This window comes from Megachile rotundata, chromosome 2 (genome assembly GCF_050947335.1).
Source record: "Megachile rotundata isolate GNS110a chromosome 2, iyMegRotu1, whole genome shotgun sequence".
NCBI classification, from domain to species: domain Eukaryota; kingdom Metazoa; phylum Arthropoda; class Insecta; order Hymenoptera; family Megachilidae; genus Megachile; species Megachile rotundata.
In genome coordinates this window covers 13440192-13463750 of record NC_134984.1, presented here as the reverse complement: position 1 = coordinate 13463750, position 23559 = coordinate 13440192, and the positions used below count along the sequence as shown (strand labels likewise).

General features: G+C 34.8%; 1 protein-coding gene across 1 annotated transcript in view; it reads right to left on the bottom strand.

Moving 5' to 3' along the window:
- The window catches only part of Rpn2 (Regulatory particle non-ATPase 2), a 99947-nt gene that overhangs the window by 65582 nt on the left and 10806 nt on the right, over positions 1 to 23559 (bottom strand). Inside the window, exon 10 of the mRNA XM_076528870.1 lies at positions 20866 to 20930. Coding sequence (XP_076384985.1) covers positions 20866 to 20930 — 65 coding nt within the window. The remainder of the gene's footprint in view (positions 1 to 20865; positions 20931 to 23559) is intronic.

Sequence of the window (23559 nt, the reverse complement as noted above, 5' to 3'; positions counted from 1 at the left end):
GGTAAAAATCAGCAGGGAACTCTTATAACGGTTCTGAAATTGTAAGCTAGGTGACCGCCATTTATATAATGAACGCCATTTTCGTAATGTACGCCATTTTGAACGATCATGACGCGAAATTTAATTCTTAAAGAACCATATGCTTTAATTAAAACATACAAATTCTGTGAATAGTAAATTTTTATGCATTTTTCTTCTGTATCAAATATTATATTACACGAACAGTCTATATTATTTTAAGAATTCTATATTACATGAACAAATATTTTATCTCTCTTCTTTAAATACTAATTAAGGTTAGGTAACCGCCATTTTCATAAGGTATGCCATTTTTAACAATCATGGCGCGAAATTTAATTCTTAAAACACCACGTGCTGGAACTAAAAAATATAAATTCTGTAAAAAACAAATTTTTATGTATTTTTCTTCTGTACCATACATTAAATTACAAAAATCCTATATTATTTTAAGAATTCTATACTATACGAACAAATATTGCATCTCTCTTCTTTAAATATAATTTTATGTATAAAAAACAGCAAACCTTCCAAGAGCGTTTATTTTTAAACTAAGACAAATAGCTAGTAAACTATAGGCACTTTATTTAAATGAAGATTGAAAAATGCATTTTAACGTTTGTATGAATGCTATTCTTGATATTTGTTTTTCATGTTACGCTCCATAAAAATATTAAATTTCGCTGACATAAAAAATGTACGATTGTTAAGATTATTTATGCAACCTTTCGGTTGAAACGCAGTTATTTAAAAATGAAATTTCCAGCAATGCGTTTTGCTGAAAAATGGCGGATTAAAGTAGTCTTTAAAAATCGCATTTCAGTGCCTTTGAATATTGTATTTAATAAAAGTTTTTATACATTTTACATCATTGTATGTTGATAATTATTTGAAAACTGTCTACCGAGGCTTTGCAACCATGTTTTCTTCTCGGATTAACAAGGAGCTTCGAGATTAATTCTTTGTACGAAGGCAGATTTTCGTGAAGGGAAACCGATCGTCGTCGTTTATAACTTTCGACCCGTGAGAAAATTACTTGCAGTGCCTTCGAGCGGTTCGTTAAACTGTTACCCATTAGTTTAATGAAAACTTAAGATTCAGCTATTTAAGGTTCCCTTCAATTTTTGCTCGGTTTAACCTCCTGTCGAATTTTAATTATATTTGCACCTGGATAATTTACACCGCTTCAACTCCGAAGCTAGTCAAATCTTTCGAAGCTTAATAATCGATTTATCGAATGAATTTTGCGCTTAATTACATCGTTACAGTTTAATTAAAAGAGAACTTCCTTTATTTAGCTTTTTATCGTACGAGAGAAAAATTGCATTTACATTTTTTATTCTCTGCAATTATTTTTAGAACGTTATTTTTAACCTCCTTTAAGGTAACATACGTTTTTTTAATTGAATCATCAATTTTTCAAATTCCAATTTTTTTTTAATTCAACAATCAGCTTCAATGTTTTTTATTCAATCAATATTTCAATCCTCAGTGTTTTAATATGACAATCGTTCAGTCTTCAGTTTTTTTTTTATTTCAACAATTTTCAATTTTTTTTAATTGAATAATGAATGATCACACATGTGACACACGTGTGTTCCTTTTACATTTTTTTAAAATTCGTTCTCTCTATCGAAACGATTAAAATGTAAATCTATGCTAAATTAAATTCTGTTTTCTTATAAAAATCATATCTAAAGGTAACTACGAGATGAAGAGGATATTTAAATAATATTAATACGTGACAAAAGTGTTTCGCTGAAAGGAAAAGTTGTCGACGAGTTATTGAAAGGCTATTTCGCATAGCCGGGCATTGTCAACAATTTCAATAGCGATACTATGAGCATGTTGTGAATTTAATGTGCATAAATCAATTTTTAATAACGAAATCTGAATCGAGAAGGGATTTGGAAGTTTTATGGCGATCGCGATTTAAATAGAAATTGCATTCGTTCCGTTTCGGAATTGATATCGTTTCTCAATTTCATATTTTAAATATTCTCGTGAAAAACAGCTGAAGAGAACAGAAAAATGTATTGTACCCAATATGTGTCGCTGAAACATCGATAAACAGCGATAAAAGCAAAAGGTATTTTCTTACAAAGCTTGTGTTGCTTTGAATATACGCAACAAAAACATTTCGTTACTTAAAATATTATTTGTAAATGCGGTACAAAGGTCTTGCATCCTTTCTGTTTATTTCTACCATTCGCGACTGTGAAATTTAATTTGCCCGACGAAAACACTCGGTTGCAAAAGTACCAAACAAATTTATTATTTTAATATCGAGGTTTGCAATTTTAATATGTAACAAATTTATTGTTTTTATGCTTAGAAAATTTAGGGTTTTAATATCTGCAACATTTGTACTGTTAGTATTTGATATATTGGTAATTTTAACATACAACAAACTGTGGAATTTAATATTTAAAAAATTTTTAATTTTAATATCTGACAAAATTTGTGATTTTAATATTTAAAAAATTTGTGATTTTAATATCAATAAAATTTGTGATTTTAATATCTACAAAATTTGTCATTTTTGTGTCTAAAAAATTTATGGTTTTAATATTTAAAAAAATTACAATTTTAATATTTAATAAATTGATGACTTTGACATAAAAAAAATTAGTAATTTTAATATCTAAAAGACTTGCAATTTACCTCAAAATATTGACAAAAATCAACTAACACAAAAACTAAGTAACCAGAATTATTCTACGTCGAAAATGAAAGTATACGCCATGTTTAAGAGTTAAACTATAAAAGAAAGTAAATTTCGTGACAACAATGCAGCAAGTAGAATAATTTTGCAAAATAAATAGTTCTTAACCGTGTCAACAGAAGAAGCTTTTTCCGGAGATAATTTCCGTAGCAATTAGAGGACAAATAATAATTGTTTGAATGCAAAATAATATTTGTTCGTAGGTGCCGGTGGAATTTTTCCCAACGTTCCTGGGGAAACAATAGCGACTCCACTCGACGTCCGGTTATTTTCCTTCGAGTTCGCAACGGATGTCAGTAACAGGTTTCCGGCGGTGTCAACCTGAACCACAAGAGGCCAGGAATTATGGTGACGGGTCAAAGAATGAAATATTTATTTACAGGGAATTGGCGAGGTGAGGATGAACCAATTATGGTCGACGAACTCGTTGCTGTAATGGAATACATTCTTGCAAGACGGCGAAAAGGCTGATGAAGTTGTGGTTGAAGAACCTAACCAGTGTGTTAGGTGCTAGAATGCATATTACAGCATTAAATGTTGGTACAAGGTTTTAGAGATGCAATAATTTAACTGGATACACCATTTTGCGTATCTGCTGATGGTGTATCCATTATTTTGTGTATCTACTGATGGTCTATCCACCATTTTGTGTATGTACTGATAGTCTATCCACCATCTTGTATATCCACTGAAGGTGTATCCACTGATGGTGTATCCACCATTTTGTCTATCTGCTGATGGTGTATCCATTATTTTGTGTATCTACTGATGGTGTATCCACCATTTTGTGTATGTACTGATAGTCTATCCACCATCTTGTATATCCACTGAAGGTGAATCCACAATCTTGTGTATCCACTGATGGTGTATCCACCATTTTGTCTATCTACTGATGGTCTATCCACCATTTTATGCATCTACTGATAGTCTATCCACCATCTTGTGCATCCACTGAAGGTGTATCCACCATCTTGTGCATCCACCAATGGCATATCCATCATCTTGTATATCCACTGAAGGTGTATCCACCATTTTGTCTATCTACTGATGGTCTATCCACCATTTTGTGTATCTACTGATAGTCTATCCACCATCTTGTGTATCCACTGAAGGTGTATCCACCATCTTGTGCATCCACCAATGGCATATCCACTATCTTGTATATCTACTGATAATGTACCCACCATCTTATATATCTACTGATGAGATAAACAAAAAAAATGATAAGAAATGTGCCATGATATTCAGATGTTAACTAGAGTAACGGTAGTCTATCCTTCAGAGAACCACAGTCGATTATCCTTCGAGTATCGAATAAAACTGTCGCAAAAATTGAATATTTTCCGCACTGTTTCGACTAAGGAATAACGGCAACGGTGTTAAAGTAGGTGGTTCGTGAATTCATACATAGAACATCGTGCAGGATCGGGAGGAAGATGGAAAACGAAGAAAAACGAATGAAACGATTCCACGAACAATGATATATACCAATGGATTCCGTTCTGACGAGAAACGTTGAAAAGGAGAACGAACGTGTTAGGAGCAGGCAGAAAACCCCGGAATATAATTGGCGAGAAAATCGATAGCATGAGAACGCACATGTGCCATTAATGCAAATTTACGTCGAGTTGCTTTCCATTTTCAGGATTAATCAGCCGTGGCACACTCGTATAATTTCCTTCTCCCCTTTGCTACCTACGACTATCTGGAATGCTCAGGAGAGCTTTTTAATAGACCAACTTAAATTCCCCTAAAGTTTCGACGAATTAATTTACTTCGTTGTTTAATTAAATTTATTATTTTAATTTAGCAACTCCGTGTTTAAGATTCAAGATTATTATACTTTTATTCTAATATTGTACTGTTTTACTATTTTTATAGTTTGTACTGTCGCCTCTGAGGAGACATTTTAAATGGCAAAGGAGATTAGTTCACGATATCATTACACCATTTTCTTGATTTTATTGTTCTACTGTTTCACTAATTTTGTTTATTTATTGTTGTAAAATTTTTCCATTTTGATTTATAATATCACTACTCCATTTTACCTTCCTCATCCTATTACTCCACTGTTTCATTCTTTCGGTTATCCACTATTCAAATACTTCTCCATCTTACTTCACGACGTCACTACTCCATCTTGCCTTTCTCATTCTACTGTTTCACTTCTCCACTATTCAAATACTCCGCCATTTTGATTTATAGTATCACTACTCCATCTTCCTGATTCTATTATTCTACTGTTTCATTGTCTTGCTCATCCACCATTCCAAAATGTTTTCATTGTGACTTATGATATTACTACTCCATCATCCTGATTCTATTATTCTACTGTTTCACTAATTTTGTTTATTCACTATTGTAAAATTGTTTCATTTTGCTTCATGATATCACTACTCCATCTTACTAATTCTATTACTCGACTGTTTCACTAATTTTGTTTATTCACTATTGTAAAATTGTTTCATTTTACTTCATGATATCACTACTCCATCTTACTAATTCTATTACTCTACTGTTTCACTAATTTTGTTTATTCACTATTGTAAAATTGTTTCATTTTGCTTCATGATATCACTACTCCATCTTACTAATTCTATTACTCTACTGTTTCACTAATTTTGTTTATTTACTATTGTAAAATTATTTCATTTTACTTCATGATATCACTACTCCATCTTCCTGATTCTATTATTCTACTGTTTCATTATTTTGCTCATCCACCATTCCAAAATGTTTTCATTGTGACTTATGATATTACTACTCCATCTTCCTGATTCTATTACTCTACTGTTTCACTAATTTTGTTCATTCACTATTGTAAAATTTTTTCATTTTACTTCACGATATCACTACTCCATTCTACCTTCCTCATTCTATTCCACTTTTTCATTCCATGGCTTATTCACTATTCAAATACTTCTCCATCTTACTTCACGATATCACAACTCTTACCCTTCTTATTCTACCATTCGTTTCATGATTTCTCCACGGTAATACTTTTCCATCTTACTACCGTTCTACCACTTCACTAAGTATCCGTCAAAATGTCACATTAGACAAGCATACGTATACTTTAACGCAGCAACGAGACTTTCTTTCGTCGAGAAACACTTGAGCGTCCAACTCGAAAGGGCCGTCGCGAGATTTCCCTCGTGAGCCCTCTCGGGATTTCTACCAAGTCGGCGAAAAACTTTCTACCATTTCCATATTCTCGATCTTTATCGATTTTTCACTGTAATCGAGCGGACAGCCGCGGAATTTCCATAATCCGCGTTAGATATTCCGTGGACTCGCTACACGATTTCGCGAGTTTTATGCGCAAACGCGAGGAAGAACTTTTCTACGATTCTTCTTATCACTTTTGTCCCTTGGCTGCTTCAAAATTGCTAGAAGAGTTGCCGAATTGTTGAGTAAGCAAATTTGTCAGCTTTTTCTTGAATTTTATGAAAATCCTTTTCATTGGACTTTTTGCACTAAACTTCTTATTATATAAAACAGACGAAATTGTGTAAAAATGAAGAAAAATTAAATTAGGAAGAGAATTTATGATACAGTGATTGAATAAACTTATTATTTTACCGCCATTGTTACCCTGTTATAATGTGTAATTACACAAGTACAACTTACTAGATATAATAATAGTCACTGCATATAAATTTTATTTATAAATTTTTTCCAATTTTCAAATTTGAAATTTTTTCAACTTTACAAATTTTATATTTGAGTGACAGTCAAGTTTTATATTTGAGTGACACTCAAAGAATTAATTCATGAAAGACAGTTTTATAAAAATCGATGAACAGTGACATACTTATTCGTCAATCGTCCCAAATTTTTTTCTGTAAATTTGGAGATTGATTCTTTTTTATTTTAGGAATCTTGAAGGTAAAATTGGAAGTCGACTCTCTATATGAAAATTCAGTTCTGACAGACCGATACAGCGAAGGAAAATTGTATTTCTTCCCCAGCTTTCGGCTAATAAATGGTCGACGAAGTGGAGAAACTTCTGCAACCCTCTCCGAAGGGACTCGAACGATTCTCATGCAGGAAACGTCTGAAATATGAACGTTCTTCGTTGGTCGACGCGCAAGACGTTTCTTAAATGTCTTATACGTTTCCTGCGCTTAGAACGTTTCATAAGATAGTTTGCGAACGTTTTAAAGCGGTTAGCGTTTAAATTTTTCACGAGCTTTCCACGGTTAAAGGTCGCGGATAGGGATGTTAAATAATTGTTGCCGGCGAATTTTGTGCGCTGGTAAACGGAATTTAAAACAGATATTTTTGAGAGAAATTCTGAGAATGTTTAAACCTTCGTAATATTTTTCAATTTTGGGAAGAATTTTTGTACGTGTTCTTGGACAGTTGCTGATGAGAAAATAAATGATTTGCAGTGAAACAGAATATCACAAATTTTGAGAAGTAAAAGCAAATTTTAAGAAGAGAAAAGTAATCATGAAAAACATTCGTTCAAACGAATTTTTAATTAAAAACATTGCGTTATTTAATAATGTAGATATGAGATAGTTTCACAAAAAAAAATATATATAAATGAGGAGTTTTAATGGAAATAATTATTAAATATCTATTTCTAATATGTTACAATGTGTAAAAGAAGAGTAAATAACTAGGAAAATTGAAAAAAAATACTAAAAAAAGATTCGAGGAAAAAATGATATATCATCAAGATTTGACCTCGCGACCTTTCATTCACGAGAACAAAGCATTTCCAGCTGGACCAAATTGTAACACGAAAATTGTTTACAGTGTAACTTATTTACTGCACTCAAACATTTCGGAGATCTGTTTTTCTCGAAATTGGTTGAAAATTGCATTTTACTGATTGAACATATACATCTGTTGATGATAGCCTTTGTTTTTTTGAAAAAAAAAAAGGAAGAAGTGAAATGAAAATATCAATGTTTGACCATTTTGTATATCTTTTTATAAATTATTCTTATGCACATCCTATCGATGTGGTATAATAATTATATCATTTGACCAAGTTATCAATCTTATAAATCATTCTTATATGCAACCTATCGATATGGTATAATAATTATATCATCTGACCACGTTGTCAACCTTCTTACAAATCATTCTTATATGCAACCTATCGATACGGTATAATAATTATATCATTTGACCACGTTATCAATCTTATAAATCATTCTTATATGCATCCAATCGATATGATATAATAATTATATCATCATAATTATAAGTAACCCATATAACTAACGTGACATTTAAATTTTTCTGCGTAGACGATCAAATTCAGACGACGTTGTGCGGATATTAATAGCAGTATTAAGTTGATTTATTCGGTAATTACGTCACAAGAAACAGGGTAATTTTGTTTGCAAATAATTGTTCAGTTAGCCAACAATCAGCGTCGACGACCACGAATCAATGTCGTTTAATTCGTCGTATTTGCGACCACGGGAACAGTTTACGACCGTTTGGAACAAGGTACCTGCCAAAATAAACGTCCAGCCTCGTTCCGACGAGTTTTCTCGTGTCGCTCGATAACAGTTGTCCGCGTGGTGATTTGCCACGCAGACAAATCGAACCCGTTTCTGGTGATATGCAAAATTTACACTGTTCAAATTCGTTTCAGCGAACGCCCGCGAAAAATGCTTGTTCACGATCGCGCGTCAACCGCACGCATCATCGAGAGACGCATCGGTTTGCATCTGGTTGCACTTTATCCTCTGTTTTCATGCCTCTTTCGGTTAGGATTTATATACAAATCGACTTCTATGGATGTCAAACCACGAGTTGGTGATCGATACAAAGTAACAGAATTTTTCTGTTCTTAGCGAATGGAGAGGTAGTTTTTTGGGGATGTGACGATTTGGGGATGTGGGATTGGGAAGATGTAGTGAAATGGAGAGGGAGGGATTTGGAGATGTAGGTATTGGAGGATATAGCGCTTTGGGGATGTAGCAATTTGGAGTCGTAGCGATTTGGGGACGTGGAAATTTGGGGATGTGGGAATTTTAGGGATACAGCGATTTGGAGACGTAGCAATTTGGGGACGTGGGAATTTCGGGATGTGGTAATTTGGGGACATGGGAATTTGGGGACGTTGGAATTTGGGGACGTGAGAATCTGGGGACGTGGAAATTTGGGAATGTGGGAATTTGGGAACGTGGGAATTTGGGGATGTGGATATTTGGGAATGTGGGAATTTGGACACGTGGAAATTTGGGGATGTGGAAATTCGGGGACATGGAAATTTGGGAATATGGGAATTTGGGGATGTGGGGATTTGGAGATGTGGTAATTTGGGGACGTGGGAATTTGGGGACGTGGGAATTTGAGGACGTGAGAATTTGGGGACGTGGGAATTTGGGGACGTGGAAATTTGGGGACGTGAGAATTTGGGGATGTGGAAATTTGGGAATGTGGGAATTTGGACACGTGGAAATTTGGGGATGTGGAAATTCGGGGACATGGAAATTTGGGAATATGGGAATTTGGGGATGTGGTAATTTGGGGACGTGGGAATTTGGGGACGTTGGAATTTGGGGACGTTGGAATTTGGGAATGTGGAAATTTGGAAATGTGGGAATTTGGAGACGTGGAAATTTGGGGACGTGGAAATTTGGAGACGTGGGAACTTGGGGACGTGGGAATTTGGGAACGTGGAAATTTAGGAATGTGGGAATTTGGAGACGTGGGAATTTGGGAACGTAGCATTTTGGGGACATAGTAATTTGGGAACATAGCAATTTGGGGATCTAGGAATTCGTCAACAGAGGAATTTGGAAGTGTAGGTATTTGCAATTGTAAGAATTCGGAAATGTAGGAACTCATAAGAGCAGAGATTCTTTACTCTACGTATTTGAAACTATAGTTACCCAAAAATGTAAAATTCCAAAAATGTACTCGAGACTATAAACATTCAATGCCATAAAAATCCACAGATATATTACCTGAATTATATGAAAACTCCAGCATATAAAAACTCGAAAATATACATATTTAGGAGTAGTATAAAGATTTGAATATATGCTCCTCTAAACATCCGAGTCTCCACGCTCCAACTCATGAGTTAACATCAGTACATCGCCTCATATAGATTTACTTTCGGAATAAATTGCCACAGAATCGCGTCTCTATACATCGTTGCGAGGAAAAATTCTACATCACAGCTGCAACACTTTTATCATGTAAATTATCAGACGATATTCCAAAGAATCCGCTGTTTGCATGGATATCGGAGTTTATTTCGATCAAGATATTCGATTGACGGACCGATATTCAAACGTTGTCTGCCAATATTATGGTTTCATGGAATTTCATGCATTTAGACTGGTATTGTCTGATACGGTGCAAGAAATTTCATAGCAGATGTTTCGCGGTTGCGAAAGATTGATAAGCTGCTTAAATTGGTTAATTAACAGTTCGCGTTTAATTGGTTCTTTTATTGTATTATTGATTATGCGTTATGTAGTGTTATTAGCAATCTTATTGCGCGATTATGATAGTCAATCTGTGTTTGTGTGATTAGTAATGATTAATGGATCTTTATGTGATTGTATTTATTAATTCATGAATTTTTATGTGATTGGTATATCATTATTTAATGTATATATATGTGACTTGTGATTATTAGTCAATGAATCTTTGTATGATTAGTAATTATTAATCAATAAATTTGCTCGTGACGAGAAAGAATTAATCGATGAATCTATGTGTGATCAATCATTAATCAGTGAATCTGCATGTGGTCAGTAATTATTAATCAAATTTGCTTGTGACCAGAAAGAATTAATCAATGAATCTATATGTGATCAATCATTAATCAGTGAATCTGTATGTGGTCAGTATTTATTAATCAAATTTGCTTTTGACCAGTAAGAATTAATCAATGAATCTATATGTGATCAATGATTAATCAATGAATCTGTATGTGGTCAATAATTATTAACCAGTGAATCTGCATCAGTAATTACTAATCAAATTTGCTTGTGACCAGTAAGAATTAATCAATGAATCTATATGTGATCAATCATTAATCAGTGAATCTGCAAGTGGTCAGTAATAATTAATCAAATTTGCTTCTGACTAGTAAGAATTAATCAATGAATCTATATGTGATCAATCATTAATCAATGAATCTATATGTGGTCAATAATTATTAACCAGTGAATCTGCATCAGTAATTACTAATCAAATTTGCTTGTGACCAGTAAGAATTACTCAATGAATCTATATGTGATCAATCATTAATCAATGATTCTATACATATCATTAATCAATAATTATGAATCAATGAATCTCTGTGTAATTAGCGATTTCATTGATAATATTATATTACAAACACTTTTTACAATCTGAACCATAAATCAGTAATTTGTGATCATTCAATGAAAGATGAATTTATATTGAAATTTAAATCCATGTTGATTCAAATACATTTACAGTATTTCATTATACATATTATACATTACAGGCTACTTAAAGTGAACGTTTCATTAGTTCAGTCACAACCAAGAGTGTTCATACATAATCATTCCGCGATTAACTATCATTTAGTTAATCATGTGTTTCCAGTCCAACAGTTACAATTACTTCCTTCATTCATTAATCATGACTGTACCGTTTTCCAGGTAATTAGTAATCATCACCGACTACATTTTCCATAATCACAATCTTTGATCACCTTTTGTCTATCTGTGCACTTCATTGCAAAATAATTTCTTCATTTCTTGCATGAATATAGGAATGAAATATTATGCATAAAAATGATTAGGTGTGCTTCTTGCAGAAATATTATTGAAAAGGTTAGATGGAGTCGACTTGTGAAGAACGTTCCGCCACTTGAACAAGTGTTATTCTAAGTAATAATGCGAAATCGAGTAAAGGCGAGGTAGACAGATTGATTGAAAATATCAACTACGAAAATTGAAAATTCGAGTAATTCGTGCGATCGATCATCGGGCTTTTAATGTGCAAATATATGGGTACGTATGAGTGATGAAAAACTAACAGCATCGAGTTATAATCGGAATTACTCTGTGCATTAAATTCGATGAACTTGTAACTAGTATTATAATTGTTTATGTATAAATATGTAGACATTTGAAATTCTTTAATTTTGTCGTTTTTAACTGGTGAAGTTAGGTTTTTATGTTGCAAATTTGCAAATGGTCAAATTCGCGGACTTACAAATTTTTGAACTTGGAATGCAGTTAATTTCTGAGTGTTCAAAGTGCAAAGTTTGCAAGGTTAAAATTTATGAATTTTTGAAAACCCAAATTTCCAAATTTTCAAACTCTCAAATTTCCAAACTCTCAAACTTCCAAACTCTCAAATTTCCAAACTCTCAAATTTCCAAACTCTCAAACTTCCAAACTCTCAAATTTCCAAACTCTCAAATTTCCCAATTCTCGAATTTCCAAATTCTCAAATTTCCAAACTCCCAAGTTTCCAAACTCTCAAATTTCCAAACTCTCAAATTTCCAAACTCTCAAATTTCCAAACTCTTAAATTTCCAAACTCTCAAATTTCCAAACTCTCAAGTTTCCAAATTCTCAAATTTCCAAATTTCTCAAGTTTCCAAACTCTCAAATTTCCAAACTCTCAAATTTCCAAACTCTTAAATTTCCAAACTCTCAAATTCCCAAATTTGTCAGATTTCCAAATTCTAAAATTCCCAAATTACCAAAATTGGAAATCCTCAAATTCGCAATTTATCAAATTTCTAAATTCCTGAATTCTCATATTACCAAATTCTCAAACTTCCAAAATTCTAAATTCCCAAATTACCGAATTTCCACCCTACAAAATTTCTAATTTCCCATTTCCAATATTTCCAAATTCCTAAATTCGTCAACCTCCCACATTTCCAACCCCCTAAATTCCCAAATCCCCAAATTACTCCCATCACGAATAATCCACCAAATCCCCAAATCCCAAACCATCAACCTGTCAAATTCCTAAATTTCTAAATTCCCAAAATGTCGAACGACCGTCCTACTATAAATAAATTCCTCCCTCAAAAACATATCAACTCAACCCAAAAAAAAACCTAAGAAAAAAGATTTCATACATTCCTAACATAAACATGAAACTTCAGCATCGATACCTAAAGGAACATACTTAAAGGAACTGCGTTGCATAAACGATAAAGATATCGTCTAAAAAGTGACTATTAAGATAAGAGCAAGTCGAAAGTGTATCGAAGATAAATATTCCCGAAAATATCTATCCACGTTGATCGTTTCTTACGTTTCTTGTGCATTAACGTTTCTGCATCGATTTCTCTTCGTTCGAGGTGTCGATAAGGTTTTCTGAAATTCGCCGTCCAAAATGCGATATGCTTGTACGGTTATTTATTTTGGCCAGCGTTTTTCCGCGCGATATATCGTGCTCGGAATATATATAGTCTACGTAATTCTATGCCGCGTTCGGTAAAGTTTCACGCACGGCGGTAGAAACGTGATTGTCTTGCAATATTTGTACGGTTGTAACCGGTCGTTTATCAAAGTCCCGTTCGAACAATGGCATTCAAATGCAAAAGAGAATACGGTTATGAATGAAATTACAACGGTACGTTTACATAAATGAGAGTAATTATTCAGTGGATGCTGGGAATAAGAATGCACGAATATTAATTAGGAATTTTACATTAATTGCGAATATTTATGGTTATTTGCATCGAGCTATGTGTGCAATGATGAAAATTTGCTAATGTAGGGCTTTCGAAACATGAAAATTTAGAAATCTAGGAATTACGCAACTTGATATTTGGAAATCACCGAAGTTACAGATCTAGGGATTTATGAATTTAGAAACTTCTTAAGATATTAAGGGATTAGGAATCTAGTGATTTTTTGAATTCGGGGATATTTGAAGATAGCAACGTAAGGTCTAGGGATTTTTTAATCTAGCGACTTGAAAATTAAGAGGTTTGGGATTCTGGGAGTTTTTTGGTATAGCGATATTAGGATCTAGGGATTGTTCCGTGTAGTAATATTAGGATTTAGAGATTTTTGATGTAGTGAAATATGGATCTAGGGATTTTTCGGAACAGTGATATTGGGATCTAGAGATTTTTTAGTTTAATGATATTGGAATCTAGGGATTGTTCGGTGTAGTAATATTAGGATTTAGGGATTTTTGATGTAGTGAAATATGGATCTAGGGATTTTTCGGAATAGTGATATTGGGATCTAGGGATTTTTCGGAATAGTGATATTGGGATCTAGAGATTTTTTAGTTTAGTGATATTGGAATCTAGGGATTGTTCGGTGTAGTAATATTAGGATTTAGGGATTTTTGATGTAGTGAAATATGGATCTAGGGATTTTTCGGAATAGTGATATTGGGAACTAGGAATTTTTTGGTATAGTGATATTGGGATCTAGAGATTTTTGAGTTTAGTGATATGGGAATCTAAGGATTGTTCGGTGTAGTAATATTAGGATTTAGGGATTTTTGGTGTAATGAAATATGGATCTAGGGATTTTTCGGAATAGTGATATTGGGATCTAGGAATTTTTTGGTATAGTGATATTGGGATCTAGGGATTTTGGACTATAGAAATTTGAAAATGGTAGAATAGGAAAATCTAGGGATTTTTAACGTAAAGATTTTGTCGTCTAGGGATTTTTCCAAATATGGATGATAAAGAATAGAGACTTGGAGTTAGAGTTATATGATGATCTGGGGAATTTTCATTACAATAACTAATGGATCCAGGGATTTTAGGAATCTCTTTTAGGACTAAAGCTTTTTGAAAATTGAGGTACACAATAATCTAGGGATTTTTAATATAAGAACTACAGAATTTGTAGTTTTAAAAATTTAGTTATTTTGTGTTATAAGGTTTTGAGAATTTAAACATTTGGAGAGCTAAAAATTTAGGTTTTAAAAGTTTGAAAATTGTGGAATATTCGAACATAGAGATTTAGAGAACTGAAAATTTTGGAAATCTCAAAAATTTAGGCGGACTTAAAAATTTTGCGAATTGACGAACTAGAAAATTTGAAAGTGGAAATTCAAGGATGTAATTTAAAGGAAAACTTATTTCAGTGCTTCCGCCACCATCCTACAATGTAAATAGAAGCGAAGCGGTTGGAAACTTTTGATCCGAACGTGCAACAAGCGCAATTATCATGAACGCAGCATGCATTTTAAAAGCGTTCCACAATAATTAACGGATACTTAAGCAACTCAAAGGGAAAACGACTTTTCACCGTGCACAAGCGCCCATAGAACCGAGGAGCGTAGAAATTCATTAAACGACAAAAAAAAGAACGCTAATAGCATTCGATGCAACGTCCACGAGCATCGAAAGAGCTGATACGAATAATGTAAGGGGTTAAACGAGTAAAAAGCCTCTTCCACCTATTATTAACGACGATTAATTAGTTTCGACTCGTTAAAAAATAATTCGGTGACCTTTAACCAATTTCTGTAACGAAGGGTAGTTTTTACGAGGAAGATCGTACGATTCGTGATGACAACAGTTTCGGGGAAATAAATCACCGTCAATCGTAATAAATTATTCGACAAAGTGTCATTAAAGTTAGCACCCGAATGATGCATCGCGCTAACAAGCAGAATGGCGGGTTCCGGTGGAGAGGAACCCTGATAATCACGTCACTTCAAGGAAATTATTGTTGCTTCCTGGCATTACAGTAGGCCGCGGTAATTAATCAGACGCTCATTTAGGAGGCAAGTTTATTAATCCTTCGTCACGTGTCCTATTACCGTGGGTCTTGTTTTTCGAAATATCCTGTTCACTAAGAATACCCTATATGCTTAAGAATACCCTACGTACTCCTCTTTTATAAAATAATACATTTTTAATAAAAAGTACACATAGGGCATATATTTGTATTTTCGATACATACACTTTAAAAACGATCAAATATAGAAACATTAATAGTAAATAAAATTCTACATCAATGTTATGGTATATGTCATACCACATAAAAATGTTATTACATTTAATAATTTGCTAGAAAATTAAGATGTCACGGTAGAAACGAGAAACGTGACTCGCGCGAGTGTAGAAAGGATGTTAATTAAAATGAATGAAGACAATTTATGATCGATGAAAGAACTGGTTCCACAACCTAATCACGATTCGAGGATTCCATTTAGCGGATGGAAATCCTCGTCTTGGTTCCCGGCAGAAATTAATTTACATTTATCCCTCCGTTAGCGGAGCGTTGATTAAAATCGGTCTTAACGGATCTGGCTAAAATTCGTCCGCGGTCCTTTCACCGTCCGAGTAAATTTTCCGACTCGCTGTAAATATTCGATTACTCTTAAGCGAAACAGAAGTCCTTTCGACGGTCGGGACCGCTCGAGTGACAGGACTTCGTGAACACGGACAGGTAAGTTTGCTATTCACCGAGAGCTGAACTTTGGCCCGGAGAGGACAACGACGACCCGATATCTGAGAAAACTTTAAGCTTAGGCGAAATCTCGATTTTCGATGCGTTGAAGGCGGTCTCTTCAGAAAAGACGATCTGATAGTTCAGACTGTTTTCGAGCAAATACAAGATTTTGAGGGAATACAGGAATTTTGAGGGAAACTGATTTGAATCGCAAGAAAATTATGGTGGAAGATCTGGAATTGATCAGCAAGGTAATTAATAGGGAACTGTTGATATGATACGCAAATTTTCTAATTTTTAAATAGGGGGAACTTCAGAATTTGATGTAGGGAGATTTTGGGTCGAGGAATTAATACGTTCGACAAATTTGAAATTTAAGAATTTGGCATTCAAGAATTTAGAATATGGAGATTTTTAAATTTATAATTTGGAATTTAGGGGATTGCAAACTAGGAATTTAAGGATCTAGGAATTTAGAAGCTAGAAATTTGAAATCTACAAATATGAAATTTAGGAATTTAGAATCTAGGGATTTGTAATCTATGGGTTTAGAATCTAGGGAATTTGGAAACTGAGGGTGAGGAATTTAGGAAGTTTTGGGACTAGGGATTTACAAATCTGGGGAATTCGAAATCCGGAGAATTTGAAATTTAGGAAATTTGGAACCTAGGAGATTTGGAATTTAGGGAATTTGGAATTTAGGAGATTTGGAATCAAGGGAATTTGGAACCTAGGAGATTTAGAATTTAAGGAATTTGGAATCTAGAGAATTTCAAATCTAGGGAATTTGGAACTTAGGAGATTTGGAATTTAGGGAATTTGGAATTTAGGAGATTTGGAATCTAGGGAATTTGGAACCTAGGAGATTTGGAATTTTGGGAATTTGGAATCTAGGAGATTTGAAATCTAGAGAATTTCAAATCTAGGGAATTTGGAACCTAGGAGATTTGGAATTTAGGGAATTTGAAATTTAGGAGATTTGGAATCTAAGGAATTTGGAACCTAGGAAATTTGGAATTTAGGGAATTTGGAATCTAGGAGATTTGGAATTTAGGGAATATGGAATTTAGGAGATTTGGAATCTAGGGAATTTGAAATCTAGGAGATTTTGAATCTAAAGAATTTGGAAACTGGGGAATTTGGAATCTAAGCAATTTGAAACCTAAGGGATTTGAAATCTAGGGGATTTGGAATCTAGGAGATTGGGAATCTAGGTGATTTAGAAACTAGGGGATCTGGAAACTACTAGTTTTTGAATATATGGATTTTTGAATGTAGAGATTGTTGGTTCTAGTGATTTTTGGATCCAGGAATTTCACGATCTAGTAACTTGGCGATTGCATACTTGGTAATTTACAGATTTATAAATTAAGTAATTAAAAAAATGTTAAAATTGGAAAATGTACAAAACTTATGTACTCAATACTTTAAGAAGTTTGGAAATCTAGTAATTTTCTAAGTTAAAAATTACCAGAACAGTTTGAAAATTTGATAATTCAAAAATTTGAGAATCTGAAGAAGTGCAACAATGGATGTAATAAACATTAAATTTAACATCGAAATTTACACCTCCCTTAATTGTAATATTAACGATATCATCGATATCACTAATTAAACATCAATAAGATATCAAGAAAATTTCGCTTAACAACGATCACGTCTCTACTAATGACAAAAGCTACCTTAACGAATCCCCGACTTTGACGCTTCCAGAATCCGACAATTTATCCTCGTTGACACTTCATTCTAGATAGCCACGAGGATCTTCGATCGAGTGTTTTCAATTAAGAGATGAATACCCGAACCGGATATCGATTACCACGGATCGAGATTCATCGAGTCCACTAGAAAAAAAGAAAGATTCTAACAGGCTCCCTTGAACGTTGCTTCAATCCCGTGGGGAGATCCTTTCTATTTGTCTGCGAGAGGATTGATACCTTTCGAGTCTAAGGTACCGACTATGGAATCGATGATTGCGCTTTGTAATCTGTGTAAGCCAATAGAAACGAGTCGAAGAAACTTTTCACGTGAATATCGATGAAAATGGACGCTCGCTTCGATGAGGTTTCGAAAGCTGTTTGTTGTGAAAACAATGATCGAGACAGAACCATTTCTGCAGTTTGCGAATCGTGGGACAAAGACATTTTTCGAGTCTATTGAATCAAGGTGAATCTGATGGATAGGGTTGACTTATGGTGATGGAGTGAGAGTATGAGAGGTTGAGATTATTTTATGTGGTGATGAGATGATTTTTATTTTGGGAGTTGTGATTGTAGGAATTTGAAAATTGTTGAATGTCCATAGATATAAATCTGCAAATCTATGAATCGACTGATTCTACGTCTGCAAATTCTAATTCTACATGTCCACATATGTACTACATATCTACATATCCACATATCTACGTATCCATATAGATACGTATACACATATCCACATATCTACGTATCCACATATCTACGTATACATATATCCACATATCCACATATCCTTATATCCACATATCTGCAAATCCACATATTTACATATTCACATATCCACATATCCACATATCCACATATCCACATATCCACATATCTGTAAATCCACATATTTACATATTCACATATCCACATATCCACATATCCACATATCCTTATATCCACATATTCACATATTCACATATCCACATATCCACAAATCCACATATCCACAAATCCACATATCCACATATTCACATATTCACATATCCACATATCCACATATCCACATATCCACATATCCACATATCTACAAATCCACATATCCACATGTGCAAATCTAAATATTCTAAATTTCCAAATCTTGAAACTTACAAATCTACAAACTACATGTCTACATCTGCAAATATTCAAATTTACAAATTTACAAATCTACATATTGTACATCTGCAAATTCTGATTGTACACATCTACATATTCCAAATCTACAAATCCCTGCATCTGCAAATTTGCAAACCTACAAATTCTAATCTACAAATCTACATATTCTAAATTTGCAAATCTCCAAATTTACAATTCCACATATTCTAAACCTCTAAATCTACAAATTCTAAATTTAGAAAAATCCTAAAAATCTAAATTTGAAAATTTCTAAATTCCCATACTTGAAACCCCCTACCCCTAAAATCTACAAAGCTGAAAATATTTCTAAATTTGAGACTCTAAAAGGTGTTTCCATCAATCATTTCGTGATCAAAGACCAACAGAATTGCGATAAGGCAAAGTTGATTAAAGAACACCGCCTCTCGAGAGAAGACGCAATCACGAAGGAAGAGATTATATCTGTACAGCGTTATCTTTAGATTTAAATTTAATTAAATATAAATTTCATTCGTTAATCCGTGTGTGATTTCGCAACGAGGAAATCTCGTCTGTCACTTAACGTAATTTACATTTTAAAAGAGCAGCGCAGTTTCGAATTCAATTCGTGTAACAACGTGCTTTGGATTCAGAGGGAGAGCGTAAACAGGAGAGACAGAGGGCGTAAACAAGAGAATCAGAGAGAGCGTACACAAGAGAGAGAGAGAGAGAGCAAACGCGGAACATGTTTGGTTAATAGATCGTATAATAATCGTAAATTCGGAACAACCTGCTTACTCGGCTGACCGATCACGCGTCGAGCCATTGATAACGAGAGTTTTCATATCAATGATTTATTAATACCTCCGCTATTAGATTGTTTTAGTTTCATATTCTCTTATCGAGTTATACAGGGTGTCCTAAGTGTGACAGCATTATTTCATAAACTATTGATGACACGAAAAAGTGTTTATATGGAAATTGTAGGATAAAGGGGCTCTATGCTTTGATGTACAAATTATTTTAATGTTATTAATGTAAAAGATATGATGAAATTTCGTTTTTTAAATGGAACTATATATTTTTTTCGATCACGATAGTGCTTTTCAAGACGAATTCAAGATTTAATGTATTTACCCGATTTTTATTAGTTTTTGAGATGGAACGCTTAGAAATTTACTGATTTATGCAGAGACGTCTCGATTTGAGTAAGTCATAAAAACGGTCTTATTGTTGCGGTAAAAATCAGCAGAGAACTCTAATAACGGTTCCGAAATTGTAAGATAGGTTAGGTGACCTCCATTTATATAATGTACGCCATTTTCGTAATGTATGCCATTTTCAACGATCATGGCGCGAAATTTAATTCTTAAAGAACCATATGCTTTAATTAAAACATACAAATTCTGTGAATAATAAATTTTTATGCATTTTTCTTCTGTATCATACATTATATTACACGAACAGTCTATATTATTTTAAGAATTTTCATTTTATGTATATATCCAAAATTCAAGATTTCATTTTAAGTTCAGAATTAGTTTGCACAATTACTGTTCATTTTTCTAATCCATATATTAAGAGCAGCCATTAAATTACGAAGTGAACGAAGAACCAAAAGTTTCGATTTCAGAAACACGTGACAAAAATAGAAGTTACGACGATAAATTATTAATAGGGAAGGAAAAAAATCCGTACTTTGCGAAATTAACATAGAAATATGAAAAGTTCGGATGCCTTCTTTTCTACACATACTTGCGACGTTCTCCCCGAACAAAAAAGTACCCGCGAAAATAACTTTCGTTGACATTATTAAAAAGCTAGGCGAATCCAGGTTATCCATTGCAAGCACGGAATTTCCGGATGAACACCGAACAATTCGCATTCCTGGGGCTCATATCGAGCCCACGGGCTTTAAGTATTCTCTGCGAGTACTCACCTGAACAGCAGGAATCCTAGACCGGTCACTGCAGCTCGTCGGACGTCGTCGTTAACATCGGAGACCTGAATCGAAATTATTCTCTCGTTATGAAATCATCATTTTGAAACGTACTAGTATGCTAACATTAGTTCTATAGTTAGAATTATTAGGATCAGGATAGTTAACGTTAATTTTTATGTTCAATATGCAGCTGCTTTTAAATTGAAGAAAAATATGTAAGGGATGGAGCATATATTATATATAAGGGATGAAGAATGATGCATAAAATATGCAAGGGATGAAGAATGAACATGTCAAGTAGTATGTGATTATTCTTCATGACAAGGTTAACGTACATTTCGACAAGAACATTTTGTCGTACTGGAAAATGCATTATTACCGATACGTGACCTTTTTCGAGGAATACACGGGGTACGTGATTCTTTTGTTTTACATTCGAGCCCGTGTGCGTAGCGGGCGAACGTTGCGTCAGTCTTCGCCGAACTTTCATAGATTAAGGACTTTGTTAGGACGTAAGAAATAAACGCATAATTGTGACCTTGCGCAGTTTTTCTTTAACCTGCTCTGCTAACAGGTTATGGGCCCAGTCGGTCGTAGTTCAGTGATTGTGAGGTCCCGAAAGTCGTGAATAACGGAAAGGAAAAGTGTTAGTGCGACGTGTGCGTTTTTGTTCAAATTCGGTGCGAGTGTCCAGTGAACAATGGCGAGTCTCGTGAAAATCGAAGGTCTTAACAAGGAAAACTATGATACGTGGAAAATACAAATGCGCGCATTGCTGATCAAAAACGATGCGTGGCGTTACGTCAGCGGTGAAAAGAAAGCACCGATAGTGACGGTCGGCGACGTAGAATCAGAAGCAGCGTATAGCACCTGGATTGGAAACGACGAGAAGGCAAAGTCCGACATAATATTGTCGATTAACCCGTCGGAACTAAAACAGGTTAAGGACTGCAAAACGTCGAACGATGTGTGGCAAAGACTCGAACAAATATATCAGTCACGGGGTCCTGCACGTAAAGCCACGCTACTGAAGAAATTGACTCTACAGCGTATGAATGAAGGCGAAGATGTTCGCGAACACCTCAGAAAGTTTTTCGACGCCGTAGACAAACTACACGAAATGGATGTCGATATTAACGCGGATTTGCTGGCGATTTTGCTATTATACAGCTTGCCACAGTGCTTCGAAAATTTTCGCTGTGCGATTGAATCGCGTGACGAATTACCGTCTCCTGATACTCTACGAATAAAGATTATCGAAGAAAGCGATGCTCGTAAAAGTGAAGCGCGTGATGTAGTGCCAAACGCTATGATCGCCGGGAAACACGTGAAGTCCAATTACCGAAGAAAAAATTATAACAAAGCTGCGGACAATAACAGTGACGATCACTCGAAAATAAAATGTTTTCGATGTCGGAAATTCGGCCACACAGCGTCCGAGTGCCGCAAGGGTGGTGGAAACTCAAAGCATTCAGCTAAGGGCGCCAGCAGCGATTTTTCTTTCTACGCTACGTCGGAAATCGGGCAAAAGTGCGAACTAATGCAAATGAAAACCGAGGCGAGCGACGGACTATGGTGTTTAGATAGTGGCAGTACATCCCACGTGTGTAAAAATATAAACTATTTTGAAAATATCGATAAACGGCGACGTGGAAAACTAAATCTCGCTAGTAGCGCGTCAACCGACATTGACGCGAGTGGCACTGTGCGCGTAATAATCGATCAAAAGAATTCGGAAAGGACTCTCACGATAGAAGACACTTTGCACGTACCAGACCTACGAACAAACTTATTGTCGGTTGGAAAAATTACGGATCGTGGTTACAAGGTGCTTTTTACGAAGGATCAAGCGACAATTATCGACGAGAAAGACAACGATAAGCTGATCGCCGCTCGTAAAAACGGTTTATATTACATGGTACAAGCGGGTTCCTCAGACCGCGCCATGGTTGCGGACGAAGACACAGCGAAGTCTCAGCGTAACAATGTGCTCGAGATGTGGCATAGGCGTCTTGGGCATCTAAATCAGCAGGATTTACTGGAGGCGAGGCGCAGATGCATCATACCGAGCGGCAACATTGAAGATTTTAGACGAACATTTCGTTGTGAGGTCTGTATCGAAAATAAGATGACCAGGACACCTTTTCCGGAAAAATCGAAACGTGTTACAGACATTTTAGAGATAATTCATAGTGACGTCTGTGGTCCCATGCGAACGCGCTCTCACGCAGGTAATAAATACTTTGTTACATTTATCGACGACCATTCCAGATGGTGTGAAATACGATTTTTGAAATCTAAGGATCAAGTATTCGATGCATTTAAGGATTTTAAAAGCCACATCGAAAATCAGACCGGTCGCAGGATTAAAATTCTTCAATCAGATAATGGCAGAGAATATGTAAATTCGCGTTTTGATAAGTTTTTAAACGATAACGGGATCAAACGTAGGTTATCGGTCGCGTATAATCCAGAACAAAATGGGGTAGCTGAACGGAAAAATCGGACGATTATAGAAACCGCGAGATGTCTAATCGCGCAGTCCGATTTGTCGCGATCTTTTTGGGCGGAAGCCGTATCGACAGCAAATTACATTCGTAATCGATGTCCATCGAGAGTCTTAGGTGGAAAATCTCCATTTGAAAGATTTTACGGGAAACTACCCACCGTGAAGTATTTTCGCGATTTTGG